The 19418-nt window shown below is 37.3% G+C and overlaps 1 protein-coding gene across 2 annotated transcripts in view; it reads right to left on the reverse strand.

Moving 5' to 3' along the window:
* gpc6a (glypican 6a) overlaps positions 1–17709 on the reverse strand; it is a 150948-nt gene extending 133239 nt beyond the window's left edge. The window contains exons 1-2 of one of the 2 annotated variants that reach the window (XM_008404363.3): positions 17119–17709; positions 16762–16931 (exon numbers count right to left, since the gene is read on the reverse strand). In XM_008404363.3, coding sequence (XP_008402585.1) covers positions 16762–16931; positions 17119–17144 — 196 coding nt within the window. In that variant the 5' untranslated portion in view covers positions 17145–17709. The remainder of the gene's footprint in view (positions 1–16761; positions 16932–17118) is intronic. The other variant, XM_008404362.3, reaches the window with a different exon arrangement.
* Positions 17710–19418: the final 1709 nt, after the last annotated feature.

Below are 19418 nucleotides of genomic sequence, written 5' to 3' on the forward strand. Positions count from 1 at the left end.
AGATCCTCCAGACTCAATACAAAAAACGGAAATATTTAATTATTTCTTGCGCTGCCCGGTACCAATTGGTCCACGGACCGGGGGTTGGGGACCACTGATCTAGAGCACTGCAGGATGCAGAATCAGTTTTTATGATTTACCTCTAGAAAACACACTAAACAAAAATGGTGTTTATTGTGGAACTCCAAGGTTAAAATCACAGCTGACCAAAAAGAACACAATGCAGATATTTTTCCAGAAAATATCTTGATGAACAAGACTTTAGTCAATTTGCTCTGTCAGGACAAAGATGATGTAACTTTAATTGATGTAACCATGAAGGCTATACTTTATTAGAAAATCCTGAACTACATTACTATCAGGTCGTGACCTTAAGTTGAAGTATAATTTGAGGCACATGTAGCAGGGAAGTGATCAGAAAAACAATTCAACTTATAACAATCTTCAGTTTTAAAGCTCTGGGAAAAGTCTAGACTTAAATCTGATGGAGTTGTTGCATGCAGTTGCCATCGCTTATGTGGCTGAATTAAAACAGGCTCTAAAAAACGAGGGGGAATCATTGCAGACGCTTGGTGGCAGCTGAGAACCACAACCAGTTGATAGGTTTAGTGAGTAATAACATTTTTCACATAGTCAGACAGGATAGCTATTTTGACCTACCCTTACATTGTGCTAGTCGGAAATGTAAAAAAAAATTCAAAAACTTTATATTTAAGAGTGAAAATCAGCAAAAAAAGAAATATATAAAGCGTCAAATATGTTTTCATATAACATTTAAGCTTGACGAAGCTTAAATGCTGTAAGCTTGACGAAGCTTAAATGTTGTAGGCTAGGTTTAGATGAGACCGCTGCCTGGACCCTGCTGGTGTTATCGGATGTTTATTGGGGAAACAGTTTCACTCTTAGATGGCACCGCCAAGACACTTTGAGTTAGCTGTCATTGTCATGCCAGGCCACTAGTTGGCGTTGTGAATTCAGCATGTCATCGAACTTGCATGTGCTTTAGACCCCTAGCTTCCGTCTCACTAGCTTTCACCTCATAATAAACAGTAAACCGTATCTGTCTCCACATATTCCTTATCATTACGTGAGCTAAACTGGACTGGTTAAGTAGCACAACAACAGCACCATGCTATCAGCAATTAGCCCAGCATTCTGAGCATGTGCTCTATCACACCGGCAGAGTACAAAGACTGGTCATTGTGGGTAGGTTATTTCCTGCTACAGCATGCCTAAATCTAATGGATTGGTCATTAACAGGCCTCTGCAGGACTTTAAGACACGCTGAGAAGGTAATTGATTTGATTCATTTGATTCAGATGTGTTGGAACAGTAACACATCTGTACTGGACCAGAATCTGACAGCCCTGATCAATGTGTGTGAGGTTTATCTTTGGTCAAAAAAAGAAAGAAAGTAATTAAGACACTATTTAAAAATCACAATTATGATTTTATTTTTTTTATTCTGTAATATAAAGTCAATTGATGTAAAAAGTTAACAGAAGGAACACAATAATTGTCGGCAGCTGTTACCTCAACTGATGCCCTCCTCCAGGAAGCCACGCAGCCAAACACAACAACAGACACATAATCTTCTGCATCAGTTTGTTGAGGTAACTTTGGGAATAATCACTTATGACATTCTGCTTCAGATTATAAACAGAAACACCACCCCCCAAAAAAACACCCCTCTGTATGTCACCTCAGCTCGTACTGTTACTATACTCTGTTAGTCGTATGATGCTTTGTGATTATCATTCTGCTAATAAATGCACACTAACAAAAAACACGATGCTCTGTGTGTGTTGACGATGATACTTTTGCTGCTGTGTCTGCTATCAGAGGCTCCTCAGCCTTGGGGGTGACCGTTGAAGCGCCTTTGCCTATCAGTTCTGTGTCAAATGCAATCTTGCACAATGCAGCTAGTCGCTGCTTTTTCCCCTTTAGACAACACTCATTCCTCACAAAATATATTTCTCCTAGCCCCAACAGCTTTCAAATGCAGTTATTTTCACCCTAACAATGGCAAAAAAAACAAAAAAACAACCAACATTAGGTCAAGCATCTTGTGGAGAAAACCTGTGTTGTATGTGAACTACACTGAACAAACACAAACTTCTGAAAATAGTTTACACTGGTAAATACTGATTGATACAAATAATAGTTCAAATATTTCTACAAAAGACAAAAAAAACTGCATCATGTTTTTCTCCTTTTAAAAAGCCTATTTAGATAATAGACTAGATCCATCAGAGTGGTGCTGATTATGATGCCTTTTATGACTATTCATTTAATTCAGCCTTTTTTCATAGTGTAGCAAGAAATTATTGCTTAAAATAATTACTGAAATATTTAATGATTGAATCAACTAGGAGGGTTGCGTGCTTTAAAGAAGGTCACTTTTATTCTTGGACATCAATAGACTAGCTCTCTATGACTTGCAACCTTTAATTTGTAATAAGCCTCGTTATTTGCGTGCCAGTGTGCAAGCAATGTAAACAAGCTGGAAATAAAAAAGTGAAAAAGAAAACTAACTTCATGTTTTTGTATGAAAAGCTATTTTTTAAAGAGATTTTTTCAAATAAGTTTTTTTCAAAACAGATTTTTTTGTTGTAGCAAGTAAAAAAAAGATACATGAAAGTTGAATTTATACTGAAATAGTTGTCCACAATGAAATGTACAAAATAAAAGGCTATAAAAAAACACCTGTTGCAAAAAACAAAAACAAAAACCCTTTATCTTCACCATCAGTCATAAGACTGGTTTACTAATCAGTCTTATGAAGAACCTGATTCGTAAATCAGGCAGTTATTCAAGAGTTTTGACATACTGCATTATTTTAAATCAGTTTTTGAATAGTCATCCACATAATGCCTGGAGCCCATGATGATTTGAGTTGTGTGTCCAACATTTAGTTATACAAAACATACAAAACAAATATAGATGACACCAAATTCCACACTTTACATATGAGAAAGAGACATAGCTGCTCTTCCATCTTAATGCATATCACTGGAGTTAGGATCCATTTGGTACTGTCTGGACCATGCTGACCTTCTAGTCTCTCAGCTGAAATGCTAATATGGAAAAAAAAAATCTAATTTGATCTGATATTGATCTGGCATTTGCTGTGCTCTTAAATCTGCTCAGCAGACATTTATTATTTATTTTACTACTTTAAAGGGCAGTTTTCTGTTTTGGTTTGTGTTCAGTGATCAAGGATTTGTTTGACAAGAACTGGTAAGATATTCACTATCGTGTAACTTGAGTTGGGAACATGGACAGAAAAATGATCATGATATGTTGTTCTCTTACAAATAGTTTCAATAAATATATTATGCTAAAAGTCTAGTTTCAAAGAAAGTATCTTTTTTTTCAACATGCATAAAGAACAAATCAGAAAAAGTAATAAAACATGAATAACTAATGAGATTTATGATTAAAAGATCAAACTAAACACTGCTTCAGAATCCTTAAGAGTTGCAGACACACATAAAGCATAAGACCACATGCGTAATTTATCACTAGTATATAGTAGTTTATTAAAGATGTTTTTGAATGTTTAACAAACTACAACAGTAAACAAACAGTATCATCACCAAGGAACACATCAGGCAGGTCAATGATAATGTGGAGAAATTTAAAGCGGATTTAAGATATAAAACTGTATCACAAGTTTTGAATATTTCATGGAGCACTGTAAAAAAAGTAAAATATAAATCATGTATCATGTTCCTTTCACTTTGTAAATACTATAATTGTTCATAAACTAAAATTCTCAATAATGTCATTGAAGTCTGTGGCAAATGTAAAGGTGAAATCAATAACTCTCACTCTCAAAACATCAGACAAAAGCAAAACAACTGAAAAAGGAAGGACATAAAGGCAAAAAGGAACAAAAGCAGAAGAGAAAGAACATGAAAAAATAAATGATGTATAACTAAAGACATTTTTAAAGATGTTCTAATTTGAACTGAACCACAGAAACGCTTTCTGACAAATCACTCAGTGCCATTAAATAAATATAACTCATTTTTTATTGTTTAAGGTCACATTATGGATTGTGAAGTCTTTCAGCAGTACTGTGCCAATAAATCTGCGGTGCCATGCTTCCTGTATTTAATAAAAAAAACTGCCACTTCCAATGTCTACACATGAAACACTTTGAGAGGTGAGCTATGTCAGACCTTCATTTAATACTTCAAATTTGAAGAGACGTGAAGTGAAAACTCTGGCAAAATGTGACAACTTTACTCATGTAACTCAAGCAAAATGCTGAAGGTGTTTTCTGATTTGCATAGAAGAGACATTGCTTTCCAATTCATTGCAAAAGTGAAGAACTGCTACCCTAACATACGCCATAATATGCCTTTATGTTTTTATTTAACCTCAACAAGAGACATGCATTGGAAATTAGTTTAGGCCATAAATGTTAAAAATAAGCTGAACTTGAAACAAACTGTTAAGAGCTGAAGAAGAAAAAGAAGATACTTTGATCACTTTAATACTGTGCATGGTAATATAGAATATCGCTATGTTTTAGGGTTCTTGAAGCAGGTAATTGAGAAGTTGGTACTCTGCTCCCAGCACAGCATGACAGGAAACGTAGTTAACAGTAGAAATGATGTAAATCGATTTAAAGTACTCTCTGTGTTTTGCTTGTGCATTATAAGAAAAAATCTTGGAAAACGCTAAGTACTGTGGGACCTTCAAGTACAAACAAATTTGAATGTAAATACTTTGGAATGTGAATGGACCATGAAGGTCTTTAACACAAGTTTTCTCTTCTGCACATGAACATGCTATTTTGTTGTTGCAAAGCACTGCTCTTCTCATGAAACACTTAATGCAAATAGCGTATGAAAATCTAGAGCTTCAGTCTGGATCCTCACCCGAACACACCTGTTGCCTCATGCTGCATAACTCTGTGCCATAATAATGTTATAACACTTCTTGATATTTGTGAAACATAGACAAAAGCAAAAGTCTCTGCAAAATATGACTAGGCAATTGAAAAGAAAGAAACAAAAGGAAAGAGACAGAGGAAAGGATGGATAATTTCAAATATTTTCATGTGCTGTCCAATCCATTTATCTCAAAAACATTATGTGAATAAGCAGATCTAATCTCACTGAAGTCCAACTTAATAATTAAAAAGAGTAAGACAATACTGGACATTTGCACCATTTGCACCAAAATAAACGTTAAATAAAGTTTGTGTGTGTATTGTTCTGTTACTTTTCAAGAATAAATAAGTTCTGGAAAAACGCTAATAGACTATGATTCATAGGTATTCTTTGTCAGGTACTCATATTTGTAGTCTATGTTTCCCTTGGCTGATTTAAATCTGCGTTTAGTAATTGAGATCTCTAGAACTGAAAATGAAATAGTTCATGAACTGAGCTTGAGGAGGTTTAGTGGAAACTATTACGGTAATTTAGTTGTCCCAGTGAAGTGCTGCACGAGGGAAGAGGCACGCAGTGAGTTTAAAGCTTTGTACTCGTGCTCCGGATTCACGGTGCTAACTGGTGCATGACTCAGTCCTAAACACAACAGCTGGTGGTCTGAAAAGCCCAAGGTAGAGCCCCAGGGTGTGAGATGACCAGCCCACTCGTTTACTGTCATCTTACTCAGGGGACAGGAAACAGCAGGGTTCTGGGAGCAAAAGACGAGGCTGGCTTCTTTTCAGATTCCCGCACCCTCCAGCACTCAAAGAACAAGCATGTGCCAAGAAGTATCACATCACCACATGTTTCCTACGATACACAGAGAAACGAAAGGATCCAACAGATGTAAACACCAGAGAAACACACTTCATGCCATTAACAGGCCTTCCAGACATATTTGCACCTCTATTTAAAATGGTTTTTGAATTATTAAAATGAATTATGGTTTTATTTGTTTTACAGCGTCATCAAGTTAGTTGTCCCAGTTTTCATGCTGGTCCTTTACTGACATTTACGCTATGCTGCTTGAGCATGTCACATTTGTCATAAAGGCAAAGCTCCCTGGAGAAGCATGAGCCTAGTGAGCCCAGACATCTTTTCTCACAACATTGTTCTATATTCTCATAAAAATGGTGATTCAAATGATCTTTTGATCCCCCCCACCCACTGTATGGCTTTAGTTCCACATGAATCCCTGTATCATTCCTTAACACTTTTCAATCCAAAATGCCTCATTACAAGCCCATTTCAGCCAAAACGCCAGTATTCAGTGTCATCACACATGCAGCTTACACCTATTTGGAGATACTACAAGGCTCTGTCATAAATGTGCCCATAACTTCAACAACACTCAAGTCTTTTTCCCTTCTTTTTGCACTAACATAAAAGGTTACTTTTCTAAAGCTTATAAGAAAACTGCTTTCTAAATTCCCTCATTTCTGATATTTACTTCTGAATCAAAAATGCATTGCACAAGCCATAAAAATAAATATATTTGTGCACCTTAATTTACAAAAATAAAGGGAGCACCATACAAACAGGAGTTAAGCAGAAATCAGGTAACAAAATGTGCTCCATGAGGGAGACCTTTTTAGATGTTGTTATATCCCCGATGGGATTTCACTGCCAAGCCTATTATTTAATGTTGCGAATTCAGCCCAGCAGTGTGACACCGGGTTAAGATCAGCCTTTGCATTAACATAAAAACTGTAACAATTTCCAATTAGTCTCTCAACATCAAAGGCACTGGAAAGATCACACTAAACTGGGTCATGATCTCTCATGATGGCCCAAATTTCTTAATTCATAAGTTGCGCAGCATGGTTCCCCTGCATGCCTTATTCATTCTGCTATTTGAAAATACAATTTAGTTGAATAGACGAAAGTTTGTTCCTGAAATGCCTAGGCAGTTGTCGTCTTTGTTGCCTGATGAGCATCATCCATCTTTTCACCTGAGTGATTTATTCAGACAGGTTGAACATCATTAGCAAATCCTGAAAAATTCAGCAGAAATGAAATAAATGACCTGGAATATTTGATTAGAACATGCAGCCACAGAATAAGAAGACCTTTTTTTCTCAGCATATTTTAATTGTTAAGCTATATGAGAAATCGTTATTGTTTACAGTAAAGGAAACGGAGAGAACAACACAAAAGGAGCTGAGCTGTGTATTGGTTTAGCCGTATAGAAAAATGTATGCAAATATGTTAGATGCACATCATTAGAGCTAAGATACTTGTTTTCATCATACCAGACATACTGGGACAGAAAGTTTGCATGAATGTGAACTCTGGAAGAGCATTAGAGAAAAAAAACACATTTCTATTATTTCCACAATGACGAGGCAGCACCACGAATTCAACACCTTTTCTCTAGATGACAAAAAAGCTGCAGAAAGATTAAGATGTGAGCATGAACAAAGGGTCATGTACTTTTAAACGTTTATATTGTGAAAAAGAATATGCCTAGAGGGATAAAGACTTATTAGATGCTGAAAACAAAATACTTTGTCTCTCCTGTGTCTTTAGTTAGCATGGAGTTTATATTTAAAACCATCAAATTTCAACTTTAAAACATTTGCATCTACGTTTTCCTGTGATGCTCAGCAGGAATTTTCTTCAGTGCTTGTAATGTTCATTTCAGAAATGATTAAAGAAGTCATAAAATTGTACCAGTGGCTTTATCAGTTCTTTTATATTTGAAATGTAAAATGTGACTTGGCTTTTTATTTTGTTGCTTTTGTTTTTGGTTGAATAAATAAAGTGTTGGTACCAGCATCAGGGATTGTGAAAAGAAACTTTTAAACATTGGTGAATTGCTGCGTATTTGAGCAACAGTTCTTAAGTTAGCTTCTAAAACATGAAGAAAGCCCGAGAGGAATGAGCCAACACTAAAGCCTGAGGGCTATAGAGACTATGTAACATGGAGGAATTACATTACTGTTTGAAGTCCTCTGTGACTTGCTGCAGTATCACTTCAGCATTACAATCTGCAGTGCCACAGTTACCTGTAGGCAAGTGAAACACAATAATCTTGATCAAATTTTGGTGCCAAAGGTCAAGGTAAGGTTATTGTAATTAACCAAGATTATAAATGAAACTCAAGTTAAACTTTGTGGGAATCTCACCTTAATTTGCTGTGAGCTGGTATGCCGTGTCTGACATGTGCTTCATTTAATCATAATAAAATGGTGCACATACTAGGGCTGCACAGTGGCGCAGTTGGTAGAGCTGTTGCCTTGCAGCAAGAAGGTTCTGGGTTTGATTCCCGGCCCCAGTCTTTTTGCATGGAGTTTGCATGTTCTCCCTGTGCATGCGTGGGTTTTCTCCGGGTACTCCGGTTTCTTCCCACAGTCCAAAAACATGACTGTTGGGTTAATTGGCCTCTCCAAATCTTCCCTAGGTGTGAATGTGTGTGTGCATGGTTGTTTGTCCTGTGTTGCCCTGCGACGGGCTGGTGACCTGTACAGGCTGTACCCTGCCTCTTGCCCATAACGTTAGCTGGAGATGGGCACCAGCACCTCTCCAGACCCCACTAAGGGACAACGGTGTAAAGAAAATGGATGGATGGATGGATGGTGCACATACTCTATAATGTAATTTGTGTCTAAACTTAGTGCCGCAACAATTTTATTCGATAAAAGTATCAAATATAACAGGAGTGGTGCACAACTTGGTAGCTCACTTTGCACATAATATTAAGGAAAATGACAGTGATTTAAAAAAAACAATACTGGGTTTAGAAGAAAAACACCCAAGGAATTTATAAATTGGGGAAAAACTGATATATATCACCTTGTAAAATGATTTACATAGTTTTTCAATTATTCATGTTATATTCACAAGCTTCAGTGGCATTTTCTGTGATGGGCATCATCATCTACATAATTGTCAAGTGAAGAAAAAAAAAAGTAATCGCAATTTCTTTCCAAAAAATATCTGAAATTGATGTGCATTAGTACACACTTTACTGACTCAATACCTTGTAGAGTTAAGCTCAGTGGATCATTGACTTACTCGAGCTGATTTCATAAGAAACAGCTGGAAGATCAGAAAAAGTTACCTTGTGTTATTCTGATGCTAATTTGACTTTTTCAGCTCCTTTATTTCAATCATTGCTGAGGCACAGTGCTTTTAATAAAATTTTTTTGTTTTAAAGTAACAAGATCAAAACAAAATTCTGAAGTATTATCAAACATGGCACACAGGTATTGATGGGCATTAATTCCTCATGAGCCAGCCTGATGAAAGAGTTTATTTTATTTGGCCCAATTCGAATTCTAAGTTAGAAAGAAATAATTTTTTTTGCTGCGATAGCAACATCTTGCAGCGGGGGAAAGACAAACTTATGCCAAATAAGCTCTAGCACCAGTTTAGCACCACAGCCAACTTGTTGAAAAAGAACGTCTGAGTCTTAGCACAGATTCTTTACAGGTTTGGACTTTGACTTGGCCATTCTATCAATATGATTTAGTTTAAACAATTTGATTTTAGTTCTTGCTGCATATTGTTCTTCTGGAAGCAGCTTTGAACAGGTTTTCTTCCAGGAGAGCTTCAATAGCCTTTTCCACTCTGACACATCTCTTTGCCATTACTGGAGAAAAAGCATCCACACAGGATGATGCTGCCTCTGCAGTGCTTCAGAGTTGTGATAGTTTTCTCAAAGTGTTGTGAATTATCAGTTTTTAGCAAAACATAAACATACATTTGCATGTAAGTCCAAATTTAGATTCAGTGATTATTATTTACAAAATAGATTACTTCTGAATGGCTACAAATGTGTAAAAGTGTTAGGAAGTGCCCTACCTTTCTACTTCTAAATTATGCACTTGAGTTGGTTTATCAAAAAATCCCTAAAATACTCACAAGTTTGTTTCTTTAGCGCACTGTAATGTAGTATAAATATTTGCATCAACATTTTTTTTGTTAATAATTTCATGTATTGAGTAAAAATAGGGTACATTTTTTATAATGAGCCTAATTTAAAAGGGTTCATATTTGATCAAACCTACACTTTTTTAGCCTTGCTCTTATCTGACACTTTAAAAACATTATGCAATATTTCATTCCTTAGTTGGTTGAAAAAAATATTAGTATATTTTTTTTATATTTTTGCTCCCATGAACTTCTGCTGTAAGTAAATCTGTGCTAAAACATGTCTGGATCGTGTAGAACCATATTAATTTTTAAGTTGCCAGATCTGCTGCTTTTTTCCGTCCATATAAACAGCACTGCTTAAGTTTTTTTTTCTTCTTCAGAGAATGGAAACTGTCCATGTTCCTTTAACACAACAACAACTGTACCATTGTCAAGCCTGTGATGTCAGTGACACCACTGGTGTCAACAATTGTTGACAGCATCTGACGTTGCCATGGCAGTTGTGTCAAACTATGTTTATTTATACTTTAATGGTTGTTTACTTGCAAGTCACTGGGGGCTGAATTATTTAGCAAATCACCTCAGCCATGTGTATTTATCTGTGTCTAAAAAACAAAATTAAAAAGTCCCTGGTGTGAAATTCACTAGCATCCTTGACACCTTGACATATATACCCAGGTGGGTTTTCCCAGGGCACCTGGTGGCTCTCATCTCTCGGAGCCCTATTGTCGCTGTCAGGCTTGGGACTTTCTATTCAGAGACTTTTCTCCTGAGGCAACAGTCTCTTTGGGCATAAAAACAGACCACAACAATCAACACGACAGAGTGCAGTGGTTCTCTAAACAGTGGTGGGAAAGCCACAAGCACTCACCTTCGTAAAAAAGGGGAACGTAATGTTGTTCAGAAAAAAATGTTTTTTTAAGGTTTTTCAGTCAAACCTGAAAAGTCGGCACTCCACAGGCTAGTAGCAAAACCCTATGACAAACCCAAATGAACGATTATATGACAGTGTGACCATGACCATCCTTAACAACATTTCTGCAACACCCGGGCATGGGAAAATCCTGGAGTAATATTTTTCTCTGCTAGAGGAGCGCAACTGATCTTTTTGTATCTTCCAGTGGGAGTTTTTCTTCTTTTCATTCAGCCACAGAAAGAAAACTTCACATACTTTATATATAAATGATGGCAATCTTTTCATGCAACAAAATCGCCAACTCAGATTGCTAATCCCCTATGTTTAGATGGATTATATTGTAGGCTATCTATTTCCTTGTGTAGTCAAGGTCCTCTCACTTCACAACACAGCACCTCTCAGTCATGATGTTAACACATGATCAGTCAAGGATGCTTCCATTTACCCCTATGCTCCCTATCAGTAGGAAAGTTTGTTTATTTCAACATTTTTTTTCCTCTGCTCTCTCTCCTCTAATCCCCAAACACAGACTCACATCCATCCTTTAACTTTTTTATTTTCTAGTTCCTCTCAACGCTTGACAGAGTAGAGATTCTTAATCCCCCCTCTATTACTGATTTAGGCCAGTAGTTGATTGAAAACTGGAAAAAGTGCTGCAGCAGTCTCCAACGCTATCCGGGGGCTTTTCACACTACTTAGAAAGCACCATACATGGTGCCGAGGAGGGCTCAGGGATGCCTGGAGACCCTGCATTTCAGGCATGAATGCCTGCAGAGGGTAAACAAATTCTACAGACCAGGACAACTGTCAGACATTCTCTTTGAATGAAATCTGAAGAGAACCACGGAAGGATTCCAATTAAAACTCATGCACACAATATGTCTCGCTATGAAAAAACAAAGCACTTTTGTCATTTTCCATCACGACAGAGATGCAAAGAAAGAAAAAAAAAGGAGGGCTTGAAGAGCAAGGCTAAACTACCACAGAGACATTAACACGCAGACGCACATTCGCACTCACACAAAGCCTAATCTCCCTCACATCTTATTAACGGTTCTCTCTGAAGATGTATACACGCTGCCGAGAGACTTGCTTCCAATTTGGCAAAGCCAAGAACATCTTAATGGGCTTTGAAGAAGAAGAAAAAAACGCCTGTCGGAAATTTTATATGGATATTTGCAGGGCAAGGGTTTTACCAGTGATATTGAGACTTACTAAAGCTCTAATGTCATTCTATTATTTAGTGATTACATCTGGAATTGTTGCTAAATTTGTTTTGCTAAGTTGCCCTACATTTTATGTAAAGGAGTACGTCACTGGAAAATAGAGAAAGATGATTACATGCTCTTATTATGGAACACCGAAACGTGACGGGGCAGGATTAACTGTTACCATTTGCTTTTGTTATTTATATATATTTTGAAATAAGGTTCTGTAAAAACTTCATGTGCTACGATGATAAGTGTTGTGGAACTGTTTGCTTTAAAGACAAAGTATTGAGAATTTCATATCTTGACAATTTCAAATGTTTTTTGGGGGTTTTTTTGTGATCAATTATTTCTATTTTGTTGTTTTATATCCACAACATTATGTACAATACAGACAAATTAGAACAAGTGCAATAAGACACAGAACCAGAAAAAAATTTTGTAACCCAAGCAACCCTCAACACCACGGTGACCCCTTTACCCATCCCTCCAGATCTCAAAATAACAGCAATTAGGGAAGAGGACAGATGAAACGTTGAAATTATCCCTTACAGTCACAAATTAAGAGCATTAAATAGAGTTGTGTTGCATTTCAAAAGGTTTTTGACGTCAGTACTGAGAAAAACCTACAAACCAGCAAATGCTGATCATTGAGAAAAACGCAGAGATGAAGCATCACATGAGAAAAAAATTAAATAAAAAATTGGCTGTATCGTCTAGCAACCAATAACTGCCCTGATAAAAGAAATCAAATAAGGCTGCTCTGAAATGAACCCCAACGGTAGTTGTTATTCTTGAGGAGGGAAATATAAAACTCAGGCAACACACCATTAGAAGCTGCTGCATATCAAGCCTTTTTATTTGAAGGCTGTGGAAAAGAGCGGAGTCCACCCATGAGGCTCCCAGCCGCTCTGTGTGTAAGTAGATGTTGATATTAACAGCAAAGCCTCGGAGAAGGAGCGTCGTGGCAGGAGCTTGACTGAGGCATTCAGAAGCAGCTGTGTTTCTGAACAAAGAGCTGACAATCACGCTGTATTGTGTGCGTGACACTGAAACTAATGTTCTACACAGAAGCACGAGGGTGGCGGGGGGGTGATCCATGCAGGCGAGCCACTCTGTGACACGCCATCCTGCTGGGGGTACATTAGCAACATGGAAAGTTGCAAACCTAGTGGAATTTAATGAAGTTGTCCAGCAGGGAGTTTTAAAAATGTAATTTTTTTTTTCCTATTTTTAGTCTTCCCACATACAACGCTGTATTTCAGCAGCACTGCTTTATGTCTGGTTCTTTAGAGTCATCATTCAGATTTCTTTCAGAGAGCTTTGGCAGTCTGAAAGCCTAAAACTAAGATTACTGGGATGTCACTATCTGTAGATAGTAAAAAAAAAGCTAAAGTAAGCATTAGGATTTCAGCTAAAAGAGACACCATCATAAGTACCTGAGAGTGTTAGAAAATGAAGAAGTAAAGTCGAAAACAGGGAAGATAATTACTTAGTTCCCTATGTGGATAAAATTGTCAGTTGTTTTTTTTTTCCAATACGAACCTCATTCAGAAGTCTCAAAATAGTAATCAGGAGTTTTTGAGTCAGTTTCATTGCAGCAGACAACTCATTGCCTGTAGCCACACTCTGTATAGATACAGTATAGTTTTCTACTATAATTTGTTCGATTTTAGGCCATTAAAAAATACATTACTGTTATAACACTAAAAAGATTATTCGGATTCAGTTTATTTTTGGTTCTCTCTCCACAGCCATTTATTAATTCCAAACAAAATTTGGAAAAAGTTCTAGATGTGCACAAAAGTTTGTCAAACTATTCACCCGACATGTTTGCAGTCATTTTCCCTCAAAGGATTTTGCCCATTTGCACACAGAATAAATTTGACTGAACCAGCTTTTTGTTTGTTTGTAGATGCTGAATCTGAAATTGAAAGTTGTGTCTTATTTTTAAATTTTAGTGTATTAGGTTAAAGAAGAAGAAACTACAATGATCAAAAACTCAAAAAGGATGAGCAGAGATAAACGGGAGTCTTCTCCTCCACTTTTAACTATGGGAGAAGCGGTTACTCTGTCATTCGGGCACCTATGACCACCACTGTACCGTCAATAAAGTGTCTGACCTCTGCCAGACTCTTCTCCATCACTAACCAACAGACGGTAAGTTACTGAACTCTGCAGAGGGCTGACTGATGTGAAATTGCTGCTCTGATCCTTTGTTACAGCTGGTTAACTCACTCCATGGGTCTTACCTTGTAACATTTTTTTGACAGTAGCTGTGAGAGTGACGCACTTCTTTTAAGAATTGTCTTAGTACAAATAGAAAAGTTACATTACTAGAGAAATACTTCCAGTTAGCATTGGATTAAACACTTCCACTCACTTTGGTATTTTAAAACAAATCCGAGGTTATTTGTATTTCTTGCTCAACAATGAAGCTGGGCTGGTGAAATTAAAACCATATGCAAAGAGAAGTTTCGTGTCTTTAGAAACAGCAGAGGCATGACTGCAAATGATATAGTGAAGACTGCTGAATCCCTGTGTTAGCCTACCTAATGTGAAATAATGGAAATCTTCTTGGTTAGCTCCAATCATAACCTCTATTTATGTAAAGATTGTTTGAAAGCAGCAATGTAAATGGACAAAGTCCATCTCCAACACAGAAAACACAAGAAAGAATTTGGTTACAGCCTCTTCATGCATCTGGAGCTTCAAAGTAGTCAACAGACCCAAGTACTGAAATTTCAAGCAGATGGGGAATGTCAGGCAAGATGAAATAATACTCAAAAGGTTTGCATAATCAGATATCGAAACGACCAAGCGCGTCACAATTGCGTACAAGAAATAAGAAGTGTCTGGCCTCTTCTGAAATTCTTCCTGAGATAAATGTCCAGGTTCTGTGTGGGAACCGCTCACAGAACATTATGAGGTCAAATCCTGGAACCGCCCGATGAATTTCACTCCTTTAAGGGCTGTCAAACTAAACAATAACAGCTGCGCAAAGTCCAAGTTTTGTATCAGAACGCATCAAGGAAATCAAAGATGACTGAATTAATTTTTCAAATACATCCCAGATATTCGCCAAGGGATGAAGTGCTTGGCAACAGCATGACAGTTGTGTAAAATAGCATGCAAAGTAATGCTTTTTACGTTCCCGACATCTGTGGAAATCTGGCAGCAATCACTTTGCAATGGGGAGTTGAGCGAAAGCTATTATTTAATTATTTATGGAGACTTTTAAGATGTCAAACACAAATGATGAAAAAAAGATTTCAAGAAAGTAAAGCCAAAGAGAAAAAAGTTGTTTCCCCCCTACATAATGCAAAAGTCTACACATTAAATAACCTCATCACATTGATGATTGCCTTTCGGTGTTGTGGTGCTGATAAGGTACTCGCTCCTGGAGTAGAAATACAAATTCTAATGAAGTGCTGGAGCAAAAAAAGCATGAACCCAAACATTTAATATTTTTCTGTCGTTTATGAACAGCACATGTATTTTTGACTCCTGAGACATAGGAGTATTAATAATCCTCATAATTAACACAGCCAGAGTGTGCAAAGAAACCAGATTCTCGTCAAAGTCCAGCCACTCCGAGAAAGAATAAGACGACTCCATGATGATTACTGTCTGGCGCTGCCAATTACCAGCACTGTATCTCTATTTTCCCTGTGAGCGGCAATGGAAGGATTAGATTCAGGTCCCTCTACTTCCCTTCAATTTCCTCTCATGGAGCGTGAGTGTGTTTACTGGACAATGTATTTTCTTGCTTTGACCATAAATGTGATTATAACCGTGGAGGAGATAATAAAATCCACATCTCTGCCACACCATAGAGCATGAACTAAAACCTGAGCCGAGGAGCCTTTAGGAATATCAAAATGAAAAAAAGAACTCATCAGAAGAAAAACAAAAAGTCATTCATGTTGAGGGCATACAGCCCCCTACTGGTAAATAATATAAACTCTTAAGCCAAATCCAACACTAGAAGCTCTATGGTGTTCTGTTGAATGTGAGCAACAGGTATGCTGCCACTTCCCGAAAAAGAAAGTTAGTCTTTTACTGTTTTCACCGGAGCAACCCAATTAAAAAAAAAAAAAGAAAAAAAGGAGTACAATCTGGGTAAATGCAATAGATGAGTATTGCTGTTAGGTAAACTGAAAGAATGCTTTATGGACATGACAACTCGTTATTTGACAAAATGCTGTAAAAGTTTAAAATGTCTGCAAGCTTCTCTGTCTTTTGATTACTGTTTGGTGTGGTAGGTTGTTTTTTTTTACACAAAAGTAAAACAAATCTCTCAGTTGCTTCGGCTGATTTGTCTGCGTAATTAATTTTTCAGTGGAGAAGAAACAATCCTAAATCTTCTGATCACCTCGGGTCTTTTCTAGAAGCTAAATCCATTTTTTTAAACGCCAGCCTGACAGAAAATCAATGGAATTCAGGTTGCCGTGATTTATCACTGACTGGTCAGAAAACTGAGAGGATAATGATTTTTTTATTTTTTTTTTAAACAGCAAGGAAATCCTCGACTGTACGGCACCTCTATAGCTCATCCACATGAGCGAGAATGGATTTGTAACACCTCTCAGCGTCATTCGCTTTCAGTCAAACGCAAACGGGACACCCCGACAATAAACTCCTACTCGTCTGTTTGACTGAAAGAGTGATAGCAGTTTAAATACGCGGCATGTGCGAGGAAGACGCACCGCTCTTCGTCAAATTGTTGAATCTGAGGAGTGAGTGGGGGGGGGGGACATGACACGTGGTTGTTGTGGGCCAAACGCACGGATGATGTGTCGGTGTCGCCTACCTGATATTTCCTGATGAGGTACATGGAGGAGGCTGAATCCTTTAGCGCTATAAGCTTGTCTAACCTCGCTACAGCTCCGCGCTTTGCTTTCTCCAGCAGATGACAGGGACAGCACCAACAGAGTACATAAGGCGACCTGCAGTCTCCACATCGCACACATCAGTGAAATCCTTGGGAAAAAAATATATATATATATGAAAAATTTCGCCCAAAAAAAAAAAAAAAAAAACCGAGCTCCGTTGAAATAAAAGAAATCCAAAGGCTTTATTGGAAGATTTTTTTTTTTTTTTTTTTTTTTTTTTTTTGAAAACGAGCACGGTGATCAGATGCTGAATTGAAAATCAGATAACTCCTCACTTTATGTACTGATGCGTCCGCCTCATCTGCCCTTGGTAAAGAGAAAAGAAGTCCAGACTACTCCGTGAAGGCGAGAGGATCCCGGTGAAGATGCAACCTGCTGGTGCTCGGTTTGCCAACAACTTCTCTCTTGCACAGCTGTCCTGTCTTTATGACAGCGAGAGGGAGGCAAAATGCATCGGAGACGCGCGCTGCACAGCGAGCAGAGCGCACAAGGGCAGGGCAAAACGCGGAGTGGAGTGGCTCGACTTGTGCAGCTCCCATCCAGGGGTGATCACAGCGCTCTCGCCTTATGCATCCCTGGCCATGCACACTGCTGCACCTTAGAGGTGAAACACATGTCGGGGTTGCTGCGGGGCGGGGTGGAAGGACACGCTGAGCAGACACACAAGTTGTTCCGTTTCGATGTTACCAAGTCCAGTGGCTCGCACAACCCCCTGCTCACTGCTCCGTGTCTTCTAATGAAACTTAGTGCTGGGTGATTTAATTTAATTAAATTCACACACCTACACACACGCGCATGCACGCACGCACGCAAACACGCAGTTTGCTTATTATCTGGGGATTTTAACCCTTTACCATCTCGCCATTGACACAGGCAAATGTGAGCTCGCTTTGTCTGTTATTAAAAGACAAATTAAAGTTAAAGTTGTTTTGGGGGTTTGGGGAAGGAGAAATATGGCTCTTCATCCAGGGCGACATGGTTTGGGAGACTGTTCGTGCTTAATAATAATAATAATAATAATAATAATAATAATAATAATAATAATAATAATAATAATAATAATAATAATAAAACAAATAAATAAAAATCTTTTATTTGAACCTCAAATGACATTTCTCTTGCTTGCCTGCATTTTCTGGCACAGTATACACTGGTGTCTCGCACTCTTCAGTCTTGTAAGCAATATAGTAGCTGCATGTGAGTGTCTGTGCCTCCATGTCTGTAAAGGCCATCTTCAGTTGTTTTTTTTTATTTTCTTTGCTTGTTTTTTTAAGACTATGTGCCACATTTGCTCATCTATAGTAAAAGTCCCAAACAGACTTGTCAAACATGGATTGTTCTATACTGAACAGAGATTATTTTAAAAATAATAATCTATTTGTATTCTATTTGTAAAAGCACAAAGCAGAGCATTATTAATGTTTATTTGCCAATAAGAAAACTTTTTTTGTTGTTATTGTTGCTGTTTGTAATGTTTCTGATAATTTACATAATTAAAATGTCCTGTTTTCAGCACAGTGTTGGTTATGTGGACGGACCTTGACCTTGAGAAGAAAAAGCAAGTCAATTGATTTAATATCATTCATAAACGATGCAATCCAAAGTCATTAAGAGGAAATTAAAAATAAAAGGCAAAAATAAATATCTACGAAAATTTTGGTTTCGCTTACAATGAATGCTCAAAAGCATTGTATAATAAGAAACTAATCACTTATTCACATATAGACAGCAAGTGCAGTAATTCAAGAACTGATGTGATATGATTCATTTTCTTGTTCTTGGTCTGGCAGCAGCATTTTAGATGCCAGATATTGTTTTTACAGAGGGATATAAAGACCTTAGCAAACATCTAAGTTGCTGAAAATAAAAATATGGCCCCCTTTTTTTGTGGATGCTTTTTTTCCAATGGAAAACCTGTGGCAAAGTTTTTATATGATAGTAAGTTTGACATTATGTGATTGTTAGAATTTAGATCTGAGTCCAAAACAATATCAATGTTTTTTTGTTGCTTTTTTTTTCCACACGCTTTGCGGTCTTTAGCTCCCTTAACACTGATCTCACACATTTAAAAGTTGGGAAAACTATTGACCAGATCAAGGCCAACTTTCACTTTAATTTGCTGAGTTTTTACAGTGTCTCAGCAGCACATCAACAGACACTAAGCATGCACAGGGCATTGCAAAAGTATACGTATTGCTTAACTTTTCTTATTTTATTAACGTATGCTATGTGTGTTTTATTTGGATTTTATTTAACAAAACAATACAAATTATTATACAATTTTGAAGTGAAAGGAAAATAACTGTGGTTGATAAATAAAACAATCTGATGACATATGCATTTGTATTAGCAACCTTTACTCTGACAGCCAGTGACAAAAACCACTGCAAGCAATTGTTTGCCCCCAAAAGGCTGTGCACAGGAAAAGGAAGTTGTCATGATGCTTTTGCACATTTTATTTACAAGAAAATTTATGCGATAGAAAAATCCCTAATGTCCAGATTTTCAAAACAGAGATAAAACTCTTTTATATAGCAAAAAAGATTCACAAACTAAGAAGTCTCATATCTATCAG

Source organism: Poecilia reticulata, chromosome 3 (assembly GCF_904066995.2).
Source record: "Poecilia reticulata chromosome 3, P_reticulata-male-v2, whole genome shotgun sequence".
Classification (NCBI taxonomy): Eukaryota; Metazoa; Chordata; class Actinopteri; order Cyprinodontiformes; family Poeciliidae; genus Poecilia; species Poecilia reticulata.